Source organism: Molothrus ater, chromosome 6 (genome assembly GCF_012460135.2).
Source record: "Molothrus ater isolate BHLD 08-10-18 breed brown headed cowbird chromosome 6, BPBGC_Mater_1.1, whole genome shotgun sequence".
NCBI classification, from domain to species: Eukaryota; Metazoa; Chordata; class Aves; order Passeriformes; family Icteridae; genus Molothrus; species Molothrus ater.
The window spans coordinates 56,232,320-56,254,491 of NC_050483.2; the positions used below are offsets into that span (position 1 = coordinate 56,232,320).

General features: G+C 42.8%; 1 protein-coding gene across 1 annotated transcript in view; it reads left to right on the forward strand.

Moving 5' to 3' along the window:
* The window catches only part of KCNH5 (potassium voltage-gated channel subfamily H member 5), a 162,335-nt gene that overhangs the window by 23,090 nt on the left and 117,073 nt on the right, over positions 1-22,172 (forward strand). The window contains exons 4-6 of the mRNA XM_036383946.1: positions 1,590-1,718; positions 16,001-16,116; positions 20,597-20,989. Coding sequence (XP_036239839.1) covers positions 1,590-1,718; positions 16,001-16,116; positions 20,597-20,989 — 638 coding nt within the window. The remainder of the gene's footprint in view (positions 1-1,589; positions 1,719-16,000; positions 16,117-20,596; positions 20,990-22,172) is intronic.

A 22,172-nucleotide genomic window follows, 5' to 3' on the forward strand; every position in this document is an offset into this window, starting at 1 on the left:
ACATGTATATGCATGCCTCTCTCTATATCTCTATATATGAATATCTATATGGTAATACAGGAAACATCTTCACTGCTTTTTCTCATTTTGCTGCTTCTACAGCAATACCCACCTTGCCTCTGTCTTGGATTTTTGTCAGCACCCTTGTGCAGGGTGTTTTGCCCACTTGCTTTTATCTCCAAGGGTACCAATGGATTCCCAGGTATAAGTGCAAATTACTTCTCCAGAAAGCTGCAGCACTCTGTTTTAGTAGTTATGAAAAGTCTTTTGTCTTGGGTTAGCAACTGGGAATTAAGATGATCAAGTAATCAGCATAATAGCTTTGGAATTATCACAAAAAGCAGTCCCACATCTCTCCCACTTCTCCAGTTAACTGGTAGTGAGTTACTGGTTTAATCTGGGTTGAATTTCAATAAACCCTTGTGGGTTTTAACCTTCCCCACAGTAATCCTAGCCCAAATGGTTTTCTCTGCCCTCTGGGATCTGTGCTGCAGCTCCTGGCACAGCTCCCGGACCTGGTGCATCAGAGGAGATTTGGGGGGGCCAGGAGTGCCCCTGTGGGATAACAGTGGGCAAGAGGCTTGTGTCAGTGTGTCAGCTCTCAGGCAGCTCAGGAGAAAAGCCATTCTGTCAACTGGCTGAAAGCACATCAAATCCCAGAGGTAATTATCTGGCTGTGAAGGCTTTTATGGCGCAGCGTGCGTAGGTGCTCATTTGGGAGGGAGGGACACAGAGCTCTGCTGGATGGAGGACATCTGACATTCCCAGCCCTGCAGGGAAACAGGGTTTTCCAAGAAAATTGCTCCAGTGTTCTGGGATTTCACCTCTGCATATATGTAGGGGACTGCCATGTGTGTGTTAGCCTGGAAGCTGCAGCTCCTGAGCACCTGCAGGAGCTCTCTGGGATTTACCAAAAGCCAAGCTGGCCATTCTAAAACCAAGGGCTCTTTTTAGCTGTTTATTTGGTGGGTGGTAGGATTTGAAAAACACTTGGTTTTATTTCAGAAGTTAGGTAGAGATAACTGTGCTGGGAGAGTGCTGCACTGGGCAGGGCAGTGAGGAGGTGGAGGTGTGACCTGAAACACAAAAAAAGAAATCAAATCTGATTTGTCCTGATAGGACATTGAGAGTCCAACTCAGGTCCTCTTAAATAATGTAGTCATATAATATTTGGAGCAATTCACAGTATATTCCATCATTTTTGGATTTGATAGCTCCATATTATGTAAAGAGGGAATCAAAGATGCCATTCACCTGGCTTTTTCTCACCTTTCTACATTTCAGACCTCAGTTTGTGCAACATTCTGGGAAAAAACAAGAGCAAGAGGGGAAAAGCAATGCATTTTATTTCAGAATAAATTTTTATATAGCCTTCTGTCTCTGTTTATCATCTAGTTAGATTAATGAATCTGTAAAAATGGGAATATGTTGTTTTCCTTGGAGGAAGTAAAATTAAAAACTCTGAAAAATGCAGAAATATTGAGGTACACAGCTAAACTACGTGTGTGTTTTAATAATGTGTAAATGTTATGGGTTGGGGGTAGTTTGTGCTACACCACATTCCAATGTCACTTTTTTCTCTGCTCCAGGAACCCCAGTTTGGTTCTACATGCAAATTGCACCTATAAGAAATGAGCACGAAAAAGTGGTTTTGTTCTTGTGCACTTTTAAGGATATCACTTTATTCAAGCAACCGATCGAAGATGATTCAACAAAAGGTAAACATGAAATACATTTTTATTTTTGTGAAGGATAGAAGTAAATGCTTGAGCTCAGACCTGTCATGTCTGTGATCTGTGTCTTGAACTGAGGAAATGTTTTGTGACCTGTCAGAGTTTCAATGCCACTCTCCTAAATTATTTAGGAAAAAAAGGTTAAATCACCATGAGTGGAAATTCCCTACCAATATTTTTGTAGAGTCACAAGCCTTCATTTTTCTTTGTAATTCACTTCTTCATCACTACAGCAGGCATTTCCTAAAAATTACACAGTTTTGAGTGGTTTGAATGCTGTTCTGTTTTGGGAGATCTTTCTGTTATGGGACAGGTGTCATCTTTTCAGGAAAAAAATAATTCCAGCTCCTTGTGATGAGATGCTGATATTTCTTCCCATTCTCCCTCTTGGAGGTGAAATGTGAGACATCCTGCTTGAGTAATTTATTACTGCTGAGGAGTGATGACTGCATGGCAGTGGGCATTGTGCTTGTTACTTATCAGCTGCAGGGCAGGATTTTGTTGGAATGCTCTTGTCACTGAACAGCTCCTGGCCAGGCCTGCAGCCTTGCAGGAGAAATTTGTGGGGAAAGGTACAGAGGATCTGACAGCATCATCCTCTGCTTTAGTTACAAAACACGTGTCTTGTGTCAGGTTTACATGTGTATTGCTTTGGGTGAAACAATGCATGCTTGCATAAAGAAGGACATTATCCACATCTCTTGGAAGTTGCCTGCTGATGATTAATTCTTTACTATGTTTTTCCCTTCATGCTTGAAGAAGGTATGATATCTCACTTGGAGCTGGTGTGCTCTAAGCCATCTTCTTTAGGATAAAACGTTGGTGCCATTTGAATGCAAACAGCTTCTTAATATCTAGATAGCACTTATTGCAAGTGTTTGGATAACTGAGAAATCAGTTTATAAAGGCAGACTCAAAATGAAAGGCTCCCCTCTGAGCTAACACTAAATATGACAGGGTTTTTTTTTTTTGTCTAGAGAGTATTATCCATAAAATTATAAGATCCTGATATAGGAATACCTTCTCAGCCATCATAAACTTTATTGCCTTTACAATTTAGCTAGCAACCTGCAAATGTTCTGTATTTCACTTTCAGCTCCATAATGTGGAATTCTTCTGCCTGGAAAGAATCAGAATTTTTTAGGGTAAATGTCAGTTAATTAAAAGGACTTTATAGGTATCTGAAGGCATGGGACTGGCTCCTTGCTGCAGTGTATGTAATACATAGTGTGAGCCCATCAAGGAAAAAGCCAGTCTTTGCAAGAATCCTCTTGTAAGGTTCCCTATTTGATGCTTTCTGGGGGAACCAAGATGAATCTCACATGGAATAGTTCCCAAATCTCCCCTTTTTCCCAGCTCTGCCCCACTTCCCACAGGACTGAGTTGCACTGAGAAGTGTTGGGCTGCAGCAGGACAGAGAGAACATACTGAAGGTGGCTCTCAGATGCAGAAATGATGAATGTTGCCTCCTTTGGATTCTCAGCCTGGGGGATTCTCAAACTCTGCTGCCTTCCCAGGGGAGGCAGGGATGTGCTCTAGGGGCTGAGCTCTTCCCCTCCCCATCTTGTGGCTGAGGAGGAGCAGAACCCACATGGCATCCAGAACAGGAATATATGTTCCTATGGGAAAGAGCAGTAGCAGTGAAATGCATGACTTGAGTGCTGCTGCTCTGCACTGGAGAGCACCATTAATTAAAATGCCAGGTATTAATGATGGACATCACAAAATACTGCCCTCAGAAGCCAGAGAGGCTTGACTCTATGTCTAAAGAGCCCTTATTTCTGTCAAAGTTATACTCTAAAACCCCCAAAACTCAAACAGAACATTGCAGAAGGAGTGCAGCCACATTTCCCACATTTCTTTAAAGCACAGAATTGGAGCCTTAAGAATCTGCTTTGGTTAGAGCATTGAAGTGCATTGATCTGTTCCTCCAAGAAACCTCATCAACACAAACCACTGACCCAATTTTTCTTCTGCTTCTGTATAAATTAAAGCTTGTCTTTTGCATCCTTGATATAAGGAAAACATATTCAAATATTTGCAGCACTTTGCTACAGGGTGGGAAAACAGCACTGTTGCATCACCCTGTGTGTCTCAGCTGTGTGGGTCTCTGGGATCCCACAGCACTGGGATCATAGTGGTTTTGTGTCAGACATGGTGCTATGAGAGATACATAATTCATTGTCCCTGCAGATAATGTTACAATGTGCTTAGAAGCTGCCAGGCCACTTCCTTTTTGAATTATGAGATTGGTAAATATTCACGTTAAAATTTAGCAGAGAATTTTTAGTGTCTTGTGGGAAAGGGTTTCAATAAGATGCTGCTGTTGAGTGCTGGGATTTGCCATTGAAAAGGCTATTTTTTTTTTCCTTTTTAAAAGAAGGATATTTCTTAAGAAATTCTGCCAGGACCATGAAATACATAATACATAAGTAACTATGGTGCAGATGAGTTACTGTGTGTTACTTATGGGAGCAGTAAATTTGAGATAAAAAATTCAGCAGGAATAAAATATTGATGCCATTATGCAATAATCTCTCCATACCAAAATGTTCTGCACTGTTCAAAGGTGTGTTGCTTTGTTGTGAAGCTTCAGTATATCATGCCATGTGAGGTATTTAAATCATGCCACTGGTTGTATCTACACTGCAGAGTGTCTGTGTGTCCCCACTCCTGGAAATACCTGGTGGGGTTGGCATCTCGTGGAGACCTTGCCAGGGAACAGCAGGTTTGGGGGACAGAGAGTGGTGCTGAGGATGCAGATCTGCCCAAAAGTGTCAAGCAGCTTGTTGGGTTTGGAAAACAGGACACACAAATGAAACAGTTGTCTTACTACAAAGCACTTTGGCAGGGTGAGGTGGGATTTTTTGTTTTCCTGATGTGGGTTTAAAAATGTGTTTGTTGAGCGCAAAAAATGCAGTTGACTTCACGGGGACAAGCCCCGTGCGAGCAGAGGGAGTCAGAGAGGTCTGGGACACTGTGACAGATGGTGTGTCTCTGCTTACCTGTGTGCTCACCATTTACTCTGTTAATGCTGAAAGGAGGAGGAGGAGGAGGAGGAAGAAGGGAGGAGGAGGGAGCTTTGCTTGCCAGAGGGAGTAAGAGTAATGAAAACTTTTCCTGGGCTCACCCAGGGGGCTGTGAATTTGCTGCAGACCAGAAAGCTGTTGAAACTTTCTGGACTGTAAGCAAGACTTGAGAAAAGGGATATTTTAAAGCCACCTTCCTCTCATAAAATACAGTGACAGAGATCAAGACCCTTGTTTTCTGAGAGGGTACAGGCAGTTGACTGAAGATTGGACTGACTTTTCTTGTTACTTGTGCTCCAGTCTGTTATTGCTGGGTGATGCGTGGGAGACCTATGATGTATGGCAATATAACAGTGACCAAAACCTGCTGTAAAGCCATTCCTTGTAAATGGAAAATTACTTCAAAAAGTGTCTAACCAGTCAAAAGTGTCAAAACCCCGCAGCAACTCCAGCAGAAGCAGCAAAACTGATGATGGAAGGAAGGATCGGCCTCCTGGTTGAAGGAAGGATCAGCCTCCTGGTTGATGTGTTCCCTCCTGGGTAAAGGTGCCACTGGCAGCTTGGAGGTCTGGAGGGTAGAGAGAACCCCCTCCATTGGTTTGGGTTTGGATCTTTAGTGCCCCAGCTCCTGAGCCAGTGGTTGATGAGCCGTGGATATGGGGGCAGTGTGGAAGAAGAAGAGGTGTGAGAATTCATGGTGAGGCAGGAGGTGATGGCTGCCCTTGGTGGTCACTGGGCCAGTGCTTTATTTTCTGGTTAAGGAGCTGTGCTATGCTTGTCTGATCTCTCCTTTCCTTCTGCTCCTCTTTGCTAATGGGAGTGTTTTTCTGATGTGGATTCAGAAACAAGCAGCAGGTCCCACCTGTGGTAGCAGAGGGCCAGATCCCCAGGTCTCTGTGCTCAGCAGAGGTGGAAGGCCATTACAAGCATATGAAAGATCCTATTATGTATTTTCTTTAGGCGAATAAAACCCAAAGGATCTTTTTTTTTTTTAATGTTTGTACCATTGTCAGGTCACAGTTGGATGCTTTTATCAGCTTGCTGAGCTTTTATTCTGTCTTTACCCAATGGCCTTTTAAAAACATCTGAAGACTTTCAATTCCTCCAAAGACACACAGTGGTAATAATCTTCTGTTTATTTGTCAGGAAAAAAATTAAGCCATTTTTTTGGGCTCTAACTATTGGAAGGGTGAATGGGGCCACTTAAAATGTTAACACCATTTGAAGCCAGGAGGGCTGTAGAGTCTATGGAACAAAAAGTTTAAGTATAGGGAAAAAAAAAAAAGACCAGCAATTTTGGTTAATAGTGGAGTTTCACCTAGTTGTGCAATGATTTTATTCGCTTTGTTATCCTCAGTGAAGAAAAAACGTGGCCTCTATGTAAACTTTGAATTTTTTGTTGGCTGGGATTCTCACTTGTTATCTGGAGCCTCTGTGGAGTGAGACATCAGGCTTGTCACATCGGTAGTGATGGGGAAGTTCTAGTGAATAGCATGGGATGTAGAATCAGGATGCAAAGTTGTGTTAATGAGCCCCCTACAACTCAGAATGGTGTGCTGTTAACAGATGGGATCAGGAAATGGCACAGCAGGATCCTGAAGTTGCTTTTTTTTTTCTTTTCCCTTTTCACTTGCTAGAGCCAGACTCTGATAATCAAGTCTGTCTGGGACAATGCTGTAATGCTTCCAGTGATATAACTCTTCATGGTTATATAACTCTATATAATGATACAACTCTATCTCAGAGTGTGACAGGGCTATAAAAAGTGTAGTAGTTGCAGAAATATGCACTTATGGCTTGCTAATCCTTCCTAAGCCTATAATTCTGATCCTTTTTTATCTTTAATAAGTGCAAGTTATTAAGCATATATAACTAGTTGCACATGGGAACCTTTTTTTCCTTGAGGGGGTATCCATCCTGATAATAGAAGAAGTGGGTGGAGAGATTAGAGCATGAAAATAAGGTTTCTACCTTTAGCTGAAGCACAGTGTACCCTGTTGAGTACATCACCTTGACAGTAATCCATCACAGTAATTTAATAGGTTACAATTTGGATATCCTTAACATGTTTTTATTGCTCTTTTCTATGGCTGTGATAACAAGGGTCACAATAGAGACCCACTTGTTCTCATGCTGCTTCCTTCTGCTGTGATCTGAATTCTCCCTCCCTTCCAGGCAGCAAGGAGATCACCCCCAGTTCTCCATTCTCCCCTGGGTATAGAGTGCAGCAGAAGGGGCTTTGGTTTGGGAGGGGTGGCAAGAATGGGCGTTTGCCAGGACACCAGGTGGGTTTTCAGTGCCAAGAGCAGACAACTCAGAGCAGTGATGCTGAGAGGGAATATCTTTTAGTATTTAGACTGTTAGATAGTATTCAGATAAAATACTATTTTAGGTAGTATTTTAAACCATCCATTTGGGATAGGCACAGCTTGCCAGTTACCTGGAAGACCTTCCAAGGTTGCTTTTTTCCTGTTCCTGCAGGACAAGCATCCCTGTTATTCATCCCTGTTAATGTCTTCAGTGGTGTGCTGCTGGCACTTTCTGCAGACACTGCACAGGCTGAATAGTCCCAGAGAGATTTACTTCCTCACTTTCAGGAGTGGTGCTCCAAGGCCTTATTTCCACTCCCTCTTCCCTCTCTGTATCCTTTTTTGCTTTACTGCTGCTGGAGACCCACTGTGTTGAAGAAGGGGGAATTTCCATTTCCATATTCAGGGCTGTTTAGTTTCTTTCACAGAAATGAAATACTTTTTCTCTGAATCTGTTACAGCCTTTGGAGCCCTTTGTGTGCTCCATCAGCAACCTATCAATGCACATTAACTGTCTGCAAATTTCTGGAAGTTTAATGTGCAATGAAAATGAAATCCCATTGAAATGAAATCTAGCCCTGTGAGAGATTGAATTAAACTGGAAGCTGATCTTTGAAGCAGAAGCTGTTTGTAGATGGATACACTTTGTGTGTAGAAAACTGAACACTCATCATTAGCCAAATCTAAAATAATAACTATAAATGTAGTGGGGTTTAAAAGTCTGATCTATGTAACACAGGCCATTCCACTTCACTAAGTTGCTCCTCTGCTGAACCCATGAACTTGTGTGTAACTAAATCATCCCCTCCAGGGAGGCATCCAGTATTGATTTAGAAGAGGCTGAGCATGCACTACATTACTTACTATGTTTTGTGCTTCTCCATTAGGCTTTTGGCATTAAAGAAGTGTCAAATTAGCCTGGCTTCAGCTTCTTGAAATGGCATCTTCTTATGTCTCCTTTCCCACTGTATTAAGAAAGTCCCACTAAGGCACTTACACATATAATCAGCTCATCACTGTGCCTCCATTTGATAAAGTAAATGAGTTCAGCTCCTTAAACCTCTGTCTAGACTGAGTTTGAAGGTCTGGTGATGGCAGATACGTGGATATTTTAGGTCCCCTTTAATCCGGATCATTGGCAGCAGTAGGGATGAAGCTGTGGTGGCCTGGATTTCATCCCCCCAGGTCCCCAGTGAGTTTCTGCAGCAATTATTGTGGCCAGGTGGGTTTCCAGCTAATTCCTCATTATTGCTCATTGCTCAGCCTCCAAGCCGAGTTCTTACTGTTATGTATCCAAGGAGCAGGTGACTTTTTGCCAAAGCCAATTACATGCTGAATTGCTCATCTACCCAGACCTTTGGATCCTTTTCAGACCTATTCTTTCCCTGGGACATTTCCCCCTCCTGTGCTGGAGTTAAAATTTTCATTGCTTTTCTCTGGATGACTGTTTTCCATTTTAAACGTGTTTTAATGGCACGTGCCCAGGCATCAAGCACAGCATCCTGACTGTCCTCAGTGCTGTTTAACATTCCTCTAATCCTCCTGTCATTTGACACTTCTATCAGTCATGTTATAAGGACTTTCATACCCTGGAGATAAGCACTGAATAGGATGCCTGGCCACTGGTGTCCAGAAGGATCCCAGTAATAAATTTTTACTATTTCCCACTGCTCCTCGTTTGATGCTTGCCAAGAAATAAATTTTTCACCCATTTAACCTGTAATTTACTGAACTGTGTGGTCTCAATATCTTGTTGAGAGTGTCACACAAGGGTCAATTTGGTGAAGATTGCTGTGCAAGAGGCTTTGGCCACTCTGTGTCTCTGGGGTGATTCAAATGCAGAGCCAGAATGAGATGATGTGATGGGATGAGCACTTTGCTATCTGAGCAACTAGTAAAAGCCAGTTAACGGATATTTACACTAATTAGTATTTTTCCCCCTTCTTCTTCCCCAAAATTGCACCTGTTTTTCTACACTTATGGAAACTAATACCCCAGTGGCCCTGTGTTTGTGTATAAAATTTCTGCCTTATTTGCAGAAAAGTGAAATGTAAGAAGTTGGGCACTGTACATTTAAGGCTATTTGAGAATTAAATTAAAAAATATTTTGCAATTTTAAAATGTATGCCTAGTGTAGTCTAGAGTTATATAAATCTTAGCTCTCCTTATCAGTAGATCTCAAAATGGCTTGCAAATTAGATAATTAGCATTATCTTCATTTTAAGGAGGAGAAGCTGAAGCTCAGAGAGGTAAAATGATATGCCCAAGATTACCCAATAGTTCTTCATCCATACTGAGCTCCCCAGCAGTTGCAGTGGGTGGATAGTAACTGGGAAGACAACACTGAGCAAGAAGGGAGGTTGGATGTAAAAATTATCCCAGGAGTGCTGTGCATTTTCAGACAGTGGAACACACAGAGTTTTAATTCCAGAAATTTATCCCAATATTTTGAATTTCATTTTAATAGGCTCTAAGTCCAGAAATATTTTTACTGCACCATGGGAATGATTGAACATTGTTTGACTATTAAGCTGTTTATTCAGAAATCTTGTTTATTCCCCTGTGTCTCTAAAAACCCAATACTGGGATTATCAAGTTTTTCAGAGAGACAGTGAACTCTTTCAGACATACTTTGCCTGCAGTAAAGAGCAAACAGCCAGCCATTGTCATGATTTTACTGCTTGAGAGCCTAGAAATAGTTAGGATTTATACATGCTAACTATTTATGCCAAAGGATGATCTGTGTTACCAATTGAATTCCACACTTCCTAACTCTGAGCAGTGCTAGCTCTTTGCTCTTGTGGGTAAGTCATAAATTATGTATTATTTAAGCATTCTGCATGTTAACTGCTTTGTGCTTCTCAATTACATCAGAACAATCTTCCCATGGCTGGGATCTGTTCCCTGTGCTCCTGCAGGCAGGAATCAACACAAGCACTCCTGGAATTGCCCTCTGCAATTGTTTTTTTACACTGAATATAATTCTTAACCCAAGTGTATTCCCTGTAATCTAAGGTAGGGGATAGTTCCCTGTTATACTGATTTAAAAGTCATTATTATTTAAGACCAGACAAACCCTGACAAAAAGGTTAATTGCAACCCAGTAGAGTTGCATTAATGCTTTATTAGGGGCAGCTAGTCATGTCGAGGTTTTTCAGAGCAAGTGCACCATAAAGGACATTAACATTTCACCTTGAGATTTTAAACTCTTCATAAACTCTGATGTATGAATTTAGCTTTAAAATAACATAATGTAGTTTATGAACTAAGTATTTTTTTTCAGTGTGGCTGCTAGCTGGGTGGTTAGATCTGCATTTGAAACTGTGCACAAACCCAGTCAGAGAGACTGCAAATTTTCAACTCCTAATTAAATTATGGTGAGAGTTCTAAAGGTTTTATCACTTGCATTTAGTTATATTTGAAAATATTTTCTGTTTTGTGAGCTTTGTGAGCTTGGATATCCTTCTGATTCCAAGGTTTTGTCTCCACATAACCTTCAGGAAAGAGTCTCAGATGTCTTTTCCAACCTAAACGATTCAATGATTCTGTCTCATCCATTCCAGCATCACTTCTGCTTGGGGAAGCCTCTCTTGCTGCACTTTCTTTGGAAAGATTTTAGTCTGTTTTTTGGTTTTTTTATGCTCTGCCATACACTGCATCAATGTCTTGGAGCTGGCTGATGTTTCTCCCTGCCCAGGGAAGGCAGCAGGGATGAGGAGCAGTGTTGGAGCTGCTGGGGGTGTTTGTGTGCTGGACCCATCTGCAGGGTGTGTTGTTGGGGAGCAGGCTGGTGACCAGAAGGGCACAGAGAGGTCCCTGTGGCAGTGCAAGGGTGCAGCTGGCAGAAATGTGAAAATGTGGAGCCTCTAAATGAGTCTGGAAAGGATTTTGCACACAGAGAAAGCAGCGAGTGCGGCTGTGGAGGGGAGGCTTGTGCAGAGCAGCTGCCCCAGAGCTGTGCCCATCCCAGAGATGCTGCACAGATGTGCCCATCCCAGCTGTCCAGTGTAAAACAGAAGGATGGATTTCGGATCCCAGGGAGAGAGATGTGTGGGCATAATAATTTTATTGGAGGAGGAGCTGATGGAAAGGCATGTGCTGTGAGTGGGATATTTTGGACTTCCTGGTGGTGGAGGGACAAAAGGATCAACTTCTAACCTTGAAATACCATTTCCCCCTCAGGAGCCATGTAGTTTCTGTAGGGGTGTAAGAATCTATACATTCATAAATCACTGAATTCATCAGACCCTTCTGGAAAGCTTTTCCTCCTCTGTGCTCTGTGGAGGTGTTTGGGTGCTCTGACTGCTTCACCTGACTATTCCCTACCTCCCCCCTGTGCTCCTGCACTCCCCCAGGAATCCTGTCACAACATCAACAGCTTCAACCAGTATCACAGCATCTAAGGTTTAGAAAAAATACCTTTTTTAAAAATTAATTTGGTATTCCTGTTTTTATTTCTCTTCAGAGAAACCTCTGGCTCAGCTGTTGTGTGAAGGACATCACAAAGTCATCTCTGTCTCAGTTAGACCCACAGTCAGAGGGCTGTCAACTTGGCAGTGTGGTTTAGGGCAAGAGGCATGGAGAATAGTGGATGTAAAATATTTAATTGTGTCTAAAATGCATGGAGGAAGAAGGAAGTTTCCTGCTTGGGAGGGCACCATTACAGCTGGGCCAAGGCAGAGAGTAGTTTAGCCCATGTCTATCAGCATGCTTGCCTTCTTCATGTCCTGTTCTTGTAACTGTTAAACCTCCAGTTTACTGAGAATGCAGTAATTATACTTTGAATAATGGATAGAAACAGACAAATATTTTGCTAGGTTTCTGTTTAAGAGATCATTGTTTTGGATCCTGAGAGTGAATGCAGATCACGAGGGGCTTTTTTTAAAGCAGGGAACAAACGCTTCTTTTTTTGTCCCTGGATAAGAAAGTAATTAAAGAGAATCAGGGGAAACAATAATTTTATTTATAAGCTACTCCAGAATTTTCCATTTGAGGTGGTCTCTGTGTGAAACACCCAGTTTAACTGCTTGTAAGGAGAAGCAGCTGCTGGCCTGATCTGGTGTGTGACCTGATGATGATGCTTTTATTCCCCAGAATCTGAGTGCAGTGGTGCAAGTTCAGGGTGCTTTTTTCAGGCAGTGCTGTGGAAGAAAGATGCAATCCAGCTGAGCTGAAGAAAGCATCAAAAGTGTTGCATTTTCTCATAAGTACATTTTTGTTTTTGCCCCTCTTGCACCTGCTATTTGTGCACTCCTTTACTCCTTCCAGACTGAAAATATCTGTGAGGACAGACGGTCACTAATACTTGAGATAAAATTATCATTCTTTTCAAGTGTCTGTCTAAAGAGGAAAAGAAAGGAGAGAATCTTTTGAAGAAACATTGACAGCAGTAGGCAGCTATGCAAATTTTCCCTGGTCTATTTAAACATACACATTGGTTTCAAATATAATTCTGAACTTGTCTAGTCTACAACAAGGTCAATAAAGAGAGAAATGTACCCTGTGCAGATTATTTCAGACACAAGGCAGCCTGTGTGCATTTTCACCTTCCCACTCATAACCCAGCATCTTTCTGTTGCTGTGTTTTTATTTCTCTGGGGTTGTAAATAGGAAACAAAAGAACTTGGTACTTTTTTTCACACTATTGCAGATGGGTAGATTGGAGCAGGTAAAATAATGCTGGACTTGGTGCTGAATTGGAGATAAAAGTCATGTTAGTGTATTCTGTGCTTCCAGTGTCCAGAATCATGGGCTTCACAGGGCTGAAAGAAATGTGAAAATGTGAAGTCTCTAAATGAGGCTGGGAAGGTTTTGCAGAAGGTCTGCTCTGGCACAAAGCAAAGCTTTGGTCTTGGTGGAGAAAGGACACGATGAAATGGTTTGTCCTGTGAAAAGAAGAGGTCACAGCAGATGAGCAGAGGAGTAACCTTGAATGCTAAAATATGTGGCTTCTTTCTTTCACATGACATTGATGATTTCATGTGGTGGTAAAGAAGGATTGAAAAAAAATCATAGTTTTTCCTTTCTTCTTATTTTTACAGCAAAAGGGTTGCTGTTGTCTGGTGTGCAGCTTATTGCTCCATCTTCCCTAACTTCCCCAGGAATTCTGCATTTATGGTTATTGCAGGACAGATGCTTTTCTTACCTAGAACAGTGACAAGGGATTTCTTACCAGTTCTGCTTTTATAAGAGAGGTATTTTAAACCCTGTATTTTTATGAGAGGGATCTCTCAGCCTGCAAAGCACCATGACAGAGGGTTTCTAGAGAGTGCATGAAGCATCTCCTGTCATTGGCAGCCTCTGACTCTTCTCCAAATCCTCCTCACTGCAGGAACTGGCCTGAGCAGTGAGGAGGAGATGGGAGGGATCACCCTCCTGGATCTGCTGGCAGTTCTGTGTCTCACTCAGCCAAGGATTTCCACCATGGACACATTCAGCTCAGTCCTCTGGGAATTCCCACACCATTTTCTGCCAAACCACTTCTCAGCATATATTGTCCATGGGGTTGTACCTCCTTAGGTACAGGGCTTTTCACTTCTCCCTGCTGGACATCCCCATGGCCCTGTCACTACTGCATGGAGCTGGAGTAGTGACAACACTGGGATTTGACAAATGAGAGTGACTTGGGCTGCACCCAGCAGTTTGTCTGTGGTGGTTTTGTTTTTGCTGAGCACTTTTCCATCACTCTTGTACTAGCTGTGAGGCAGGATGACAAAGGTTGGGTACTGGCCCATATTTGTCCTTCTGGACCACAGGGAAATATTTTTCCAGGGGAAGAGGACCATGACTGAGTACATGCTGGTACCTGTGAGTACCTGCCCAGGACTGGAAGTGAATGAACACCTTCCTGGAGGAGAGCTGTTCTTTTTCCCTGGTTCTTGCTGTGTGTGTGCAGTGACCCAAAATAAATCACCTGCATGCAATGTGGCCTCCAGCAATTACTAGAAATGCTGGGGCAGAGCTGTCACAATGCTGTTACCAGGCTCACTTGAAATTGCTGGTTTAGAAAAATAAAGAACAGTTCTGACTTCTGTCTTAAAGCTTCTGCAGTTTTAGAGACAATTAGGAGAAGGAAAAGTGCAAGGACTTTTTAAATAGAAATTAATAGTTCACAGATCACTGTATTCTGCCTTGAACTTGTTAAATAGAGAAAGTGCATATTCCTAATTGAATATCCCTGTAATCTCCAGAAGAGACATATGAGACATATCCAAACCTCACATTTAAAGTTTACATTTGAAAAGTTAATAAAATGCTTCTATTTTTTACCTTTTCCCAGTGAATTTTTTATGTGCATTTTTGAGGTCATGTATAAATAGCCAGACACAAATGTTTGTGCAGTGCTGGTGGCGTGTCATGGTATTTTAAGCTGTTCTGATTGTGAAATGATGAACAATGGATTTACATTTATGTGGATGCGATATGTATGTGGTAAATGGCAAAGCCAAGTTTGTGCATAATTTTTTCTTGAAGTTTTGCTGTCTTTTCTCTTCCCTGCTTGATATTTCGTCTCCCTCAGGGCTTCCCTTAACATTCCAAGTCCCTGACTTGGAATTTAAAGCATTTAAAATATAAAGCATTTAAAAATAAGCCTAGCACTGGCACAGGTTGCCCAGAGCAGCTGTGGGTGCCCCATCCCTGGGAGTGTTCAGGGCCAGGTTGGATGGGGCATGGAGGAACCTGGTGTGGTGGAAGATGTCCCTGTCCATGGCAGGAGGTTGGAATGAGATGGTCTTTAAGGTCCCTTCCAACCCAAGCCATGCTGTGGTTCTGAGATGATTCTAACGTAGAAATGCTATGTTTCCTTTCTCAAATATGAATGTTTTTCCTAATTTTCACCTACTCAGTATTCAAATTAAATAGAAGTTAAACCTTCTCCTGAACCCCTTTCCTGTCTGTAACTTGTTTGATATTTTATCCATAACTCTCTGATAAAACAATGACATTATACCTGGCTAAACTGAATGTTCAGCATCTCCTTCCATGTCCTTGGGAATATATTTCCTTCCTAAAGATACTTGGATTTTCAATTTTTCTGCTTAATACTGAGGTGCTATGCTGCTGAAAATCCTGGTGTTTTCTTTGCTGTACCCATCTGCCCCATCAACTGATGCATCCACATCATCACAAACACTGGGGTGTTTTCCCAGCAGGAATGACTTGCTGACATGTCCCTGGGCTGGTGCTGCTGTCAGTAACAAAATGCTCCTTGTCAGGTGTTGCAGGAAAATGTTCCTCAGGGGCATCTCACTGTGTGGGTCCCAGGCTACAATTAAAGCAGATGTTTATCATTAGTATAATAGCTAAATGTATTTCTTAATGCCATTTGAAATCAAGTTCTTAAACTGAATTCAAATGCTTAATGTTTTTTTTTTTTTTTTTAGTTTGAAGCATTGCTGCTGGTACAGTCTTTTTAATTTTTTTCCAGTTTATTTTTGTCCCTGAAGTCTAGCTGGGGCAAAAACCAGTAAAGACTTAAGGATCAGACTTCTGGGGCTGCTCCAGTGGTCCTGAATCAGCAGGAGCCTTTCTGTAGCTGGGAAGGATTTTCCTTCAGCAGGATTTGCAGGCTTGGGAAGCTTCTGCCTGAACTTCAGTGGCTTAGAATTAAATTTCAGCAGCAGAGAATGTCCCCAGAAGGCTGAAAATGGGATGTCACTCCTCTAACACAATGTCTCCAGAAGGCAAAAGAAAGAATGTTTTGATTCCTTTCACATTTACCTGTGCTGCCTTGAAGGAGCAGCATTTTCCCTCTTTTACAAGCTCTTTAAGCCCGGAGCCTGAAGCTGCTCTTTCTCTGTGGCAATATAGAGAAACCATTCATGTCTGAGACTGAATATCACTGAGCAGAAAGGATCTTAACTAGCACTGGATGATGCCTGAGTAGTTCTGATGTGATTTCTGACCCGGTTCCCTTCTTTTCCTGCAGGCTGGACCAAGTTTGCCCGGCTGACGCGGGCGCTGACCAACAGCCGCAGCGTGCTGCAGCAGCTGACGCCCATGAACAAGGCTGAGGTGGTGCACAAGCACTCCCGCTTGGCCGAAGTAAGTGCCTGTCCTGGGCTGACTCTATGATGCTTTTATCCCCCATCATCTTGTCCTGTTGATGCTGAATAATAAGATTTGCACCTTTAAGACTTGTTCCAGAGAGTGAAGGGGGGAGAGGAGAAGCTGCAGTTTGTTTTCAGACACTGCACTCACTCCTCCACATTCCTGCTCCTGGACTGTGTTGTCTGTGGATGGACAGACAGTGGGACAGAGCTCTCCTTTGTTTTAGTTAGTTTAGCTAGCTGAGGCAAAGAAGTTCCTTGGACTGGGGTTTTTTTTCCCTTTTCTTTGGGCCTGTTCAAATCTGCTCTGGCCTGAACACCCAGCAGAGCACGGGCAGCTCCACCTGAGGCCCACTAGGCCAGGCCTGGGCCGCGGCATTTCCAGCACTGGAGGGACTGATAAGAGACTGAGTGAGCTGAACTGCACCATGGGGAGGGACTTTCCCAGTTTGTCACCTCTTTTGGAGCAGCAAGGGGTTTTATTGTTTAATATTGTTTAGGTTTTATTGTTTAATAAACAGGTTTTTTTCCACTTTTCTCCAAGGAGGTATTTTTCTCCCGGAGCAGCTGTGGAAAGGGGCCGATTGAATCTGCTTTCCTAGAGGAGCCCCTTTGGGGGGTTCTCTCCTAAATTTGCCCTGAACCAGGACAGTGGGGTGGACACCAGCCTGCTCCTTTCCTGGGGAGGTGGGGGGAAGAAAACCCACCCTGATTCCTATTGGCAAAGGATGTTAGAGGAAAATATTCCTGACTCTGATTTTTTCAGCCTTGCCTCTACTCGTCGTAAAGCAGCATCACGTGTCAAGCTCACGTGTTTAGGACAGGTCATAAAAACCCTTTTACTTAAATGACACTCTTTCTGTGCACACAGTCCTCAGCTTCCTGGGTGTTCCTTAACTTGGGGTGCACAGTGTACTTCTCTACTGTGCTGGAACATGGAACCAGGATTGATGTCCTTGAATCCCTCTCCCAGAAAAATGGGATTGTTTGAGAAACCTCTTTGGAATCATCCCAGTCTGGGTCCCCGTGGACTGTATATATACCCTGATCTTGACTTTCCTGCAAAGCCATTCCTCCAATATTTCCCTCATCACTTTCATCTTCAGAACTGATGAAATGAACTCTTTGGCAGGTTGAAAATGTCTCCTTAACAGTGCAGGTGGTGCAACAAGTGAATACCTTCAGGTTAACTTATGAAACAGAGGTACTGCCTTCATCTTCATGTCCACTGGTAATGAAAAATAAATTGGTCAAAAATACAGGGTCAAAGTATATGAGCTACTGAAAAAGACAGCCCTTTTGCCAGAGAACTTATCCTGTAGAACTGATAGCAGCTTTAAATGTTTGATTTTTTGGTTTCATTACCTTTCTGGTTTTAGAAAACTTTGATAATAAAAATCTCAAATTATCGTAATGAAAACCCACAGTTTTCAGGTGTTGGCAGTGTGGCATTTTCCCTTGAATGATCCCATACCAATAGCTTGGATAAATGCTGGATTACTGACACCTCATGCTTTTCAAAATCATGATGTTTCAGTGTCCTGTAAATCCAGTTACAGCCATTCTTGGAAATTGTTCACTAGGAGCACTATAGCTAGAGGAAAAAAAAAATGGCAAGGGAGATTTAGATCAGGCAGCAGCAAAACCTCAGGTAAGGGAGTAGGTGTGCTCAGGAATAGCTGGGATGAGGTTGTACTCAGGAGTAGTTGCTTGCAGAGTGCGCAAACTCCTCTCTTAAAAGTAGTTTATGGATGGAAAGTGCTTTGTGGGCAAAGTGCTGTGAGGAAGGCAGACTGAGGGGGGTTCACCATTGCTGTACAGGCCCCATTTTCCATATTTCTGTTTCTGAGGAGGAGCATTGCTTCCATGGCTCATCCTTTGCAGAATGTGCTGCTCACCTTATCAGACTTAACAGTTACCAGTCATTTTTATTAGCTGTACACAGGAATAATTCAGACAGTCTGTGGTGAATGCAGCTGACTAACAAGATATTGTGTATTCTTTGGTGATTAAAAATCCATGCAGCATGAAAGAAATAATCATTATAGTTCAGTGGTCTCCACAGCCACTTGCCACCCACTCACCATGTCAAACTCAGCATGAGATTATGTTAAGAATAATAATTATGCTTTTACAGTATCGTGGGAGCTCCCAAGCACTCCACCACCAGAGGCACAGGGAACTATCAAGCATATGCTAATCACATTCTGCTTGAGCCCTAAGTAGTTTATTTTTCCAGCTCTAGTGAGGACATTTCCAGCTCCTGCCCCAGTGAACAAGGCAAGGAACAAACAGGCCTGAAGAAACCAGGGAAAGAAGTCCCAGTGCTGATTTATCAGCAAAGTGTTGGGCACTAATGTGTCCAAAGAGATATCTGGAGATAACAACCAGATTACGAGGCAAAGCCAAAATGGTATGTTAAGTGCAGGTGGAAATTTTCACTTTGAAAGAAATTTTCACAACGCTGCTGTGAGAAAATGACTGTGTTGATTGCTGCTTTAATTCCAGGGAAAACCTCATGGATCCACCAACAAGTTCAGTGTGCTGCAGTGGTTGTAGGAGTGTAGAAGTGCTGACAGTGACTCTGTCCTGGGCACTGGGAGAGGGACACCTGGAGTTTGATGTTTTATAGGTCTCACCAGGGGTTTGGCATCTGTGCTTGTCTCTGGCAAGTGCCATTGGGACCACACCACTCCACAGAGGGCTCTGGGTTACACTGGGGCTGGTGTGACATGAGGCTGTTGGCAAAGGGAGCAGCCACGGGCTCCTGGAGGTCTCTGCTGCTCTCTCACTGCTGCCTATGTGGTGGGTGCAGTGCTTTTCTGGCCATGGGATAAATCTGTGCAATTCTGCTGACCCTGTAGAAAAGAATTGGCTAATTAATGTAACAAGTTAGTTTTTCATTGTGTCAGCTCCACTGACTTTCCCTACAGATCCTGATTGCTAAATATGGGCTGAGGGAGAGTGGGACCAGGTAGGCAGGAGCAGGTTTGCATCCCTTCAGCCTGACATTGGCCCAGATTTGACATCTTGGGAAGTCACATCCCCTATCACAGAATGAGGGAGGCTGCTGTAGTTGTCCCTTGGTGTTTCCTGGAGAACAGATTTTCAGCAGAGCCAGACTTTTACTGTCTGATCTCAGCAAAAGCTTTCTCTTAAAAGCATCTAAAAGACAAGACTGCAAAGAATTAATGGAGAATCCCAATTTGTGGTGCTTGAGTTCATATTCTTAGTTATTATACAGTTTATTCAGAGCCATTTACTCCTCTCCATTGACGAAAGATCCTGTGTTTCATCAACTTTATACATCTGAGGCTGCTGTTTTCAATCCTGAAAATATGGTGCATCACCCAGTATGGGGCAGGTGTAGGGCTGAAATGAGTTTTAAAGTTGTAATTACTTATTTTATCCCATACAGACTTCAGATCCCCAGATGGATCCCCAAATGGATCTTTCAGTTGTCAGTGCAATAAATTGCCATGTGTGCATTCCTTTGTGCTTTTGTCTCTTGTGTTGGACTGAGATAAGAGGTAATTAGATTAGCTGGGAATGCCTTAAGTGAATTTGGCTTGGTTTTTGCAGTGTTTCCAGTTCCACTATTTTACAGCAGTGAGCATGCAGGAGATTATAGTCCTATGCAGAAAAAATGAGAAGTAATTACAGGAAATAAAGGAGAACCCACTAGTGATATTGAGCTTGTGGGAGCAACAACTTTTTGAAGAAAATATGAAGGAAGTGTGATATTGGCAGGGTTTTAGGCAGAGGTTGTGCACATGATGCCTCATTTTAGGGATCAGCCAGCAAGGCTGGGGTCACCTTTGATAGGGTGTTGCTCTAGCTCAGCGGTGATTTAAAAAAGAGGTCAGGCACAAAGAATTAGTCTTGTAACTATTACAAATCTGAATGAGTGTTCATGTTTAGATTACCTGTTAGGAAGAAACTCCTTTCTGTGAGGCTGGTGAGGCACAGGAGCAGGTTGCCGGAGAAGCTGTGGCTGCCCCATCCCTGAAAATGTTCAAGGCCAGGCTGTATAGGGCTTGGAACAACCTGATGTAGTGGAAGATTCCCTGCCCATGGCAGGAGGGTTGGAGATAGATCATCTTTTAGGTCCCTTCCTACCTTAACCATTCTATGATTCTATGTTCATAACTGCAAACCATCTGCTGGTGTGGCAGTACCCAAAACCTCTGTATGGAGCCTCTCTTCCCTTGCTGTTGGCATGGTTTCCCCTCAGTCCATCTGCAAAGACCTTCCTTTTTGCAGGAATATCCTCAGATGCCATGCTGCTCCCTTTCATTGAGTGATAGCTGCCTCTACATGTCCTAAATAAATCAGATTATTTAGAAACTGTGGGTTGCCTTGCAATGTCCAACAAGCACAGTCCCATCTCTGCTGCTCCTCACAGAAATCTGTAAGACCCCTCTCTGGATCCTATTCACTAAAAACTGTAACATTTTCCTCTCTGCCTCTTACAGGTTCTCCAGTTGGGATCTGATATTCTTCCTCAGTACAAGCAAGAAGCTCCAAAGACTCCACCACACATTATACTCCACTATTGTGCTTTTAAGACCACCTGGGACTGGGTCATCTTAATTCTAACCTTCTACACAGCAATCATGGTTCCATATAACGTGTCCTTCAAGACAAAGCAGAACAACATTGCCTGGCTGGTGCTGGACAGTGTCGTGGATGTTATTTTTCTGGTGGACATTGTTTTGAACTTTCACACCACCTTTGTTGGCCCTGGGGGAGAGGTTATATCTGATCCCAAGCTCATAAGGATGAACTACCTGAAGACGTGGTTTGTGATTGATCTTCTGTCCTGTTTACCATATGACATCATCAATGCCTTTGAGAATGTGGATGAGGTGAGTGGCTGTAGTCTGTCTCAAAAGGGTTGTTTTAATTAAGGATTCATTTAGAAGCTTCTTCCCTGATGCCTTGTGAAGGCTGACCTAGAGACTAGACAGAGTTAAAGAATAAAGTAGGGATTTATTAAAAGGCCTCAGTGGATCCATCTTGGGCAGCACAACAGCCCAACCAGGGCTACACCCAAAATGAACCCAAAATGGTCACAAAATGGACAACTGGTCATAGGGTCTCTCACTTTTATAAGTTCTGCTCCATTTGCATATTGGAGTTAATTGTCCAATTACAGCTCCAGCCCGTGAATTCCCATCCTTCTTGTTTTTCTCTCTTCAGCCCATGTTGTTTGTGCTCTTGGGCCTGAGATTCGGATCATTTGTCCTTGGTCCCCAGCTAGAGAAGGAATTGTTTTGTCTCTCTACTCTGTGAAGAGAGCTCACCATCCCTTAATAAGAAGCTCAGAACTAAACACTAAAGTGGCACAGAATCTCAAAAATATACCAGCTAAAACCTGAGGCATCACCCAGTGAGGCAGCTCATGTTCTGTGCAAATACAAGCGGGTGGCCTTGAGCTGCTGGGATTTACCAGCAAGACATTCCTGTGTTGGTGAAGAGGGGTCTGAGGGTTCCAGCACCATGTGTGGATTTTTATTTTAGAGATGGGGGTTTTAGAATGGCTTGAGTGTCATCCAAAAGCATTGGTGCAAATTCATGTCAGAGTGGGCTGGGCCAGTTGGGATGTCCCTGTCACAGCCTTCCTTTTCAGCTCGGTCTTTGGGCAGATCTAACCCATTGCAGGCCTTGATTACAGTTCTGTATTTGCTCTGGCTGAAGCTGGTGACAAATCTGCCACTTATGTGAAAGCAGGGAATGGCTCTGAATAAGCATTTTTTAAATCTTGCCCTAGGACTACCTTTAGAACCAGGCTGTAATTTTTTAATGCCATTTTAAATGTTTGATTGAGAGGGAGATTTATTTCCATTTTTTGGGTACAATTATTCAACTACAGCTAAAATTTGAGAAACTGTTTGAGGAGAGAGAACAAAAATATCGTAGACGGATGCTGAATGAAAGCTTTTTAACTGCTAAGAGTGATAACATTTATGCAGTTGAGCTTGTGGCCTAAGCTAATACAGAAAACAAGCAATAACTACAACAAATAATGCATGCACGTGTCAGTGTACA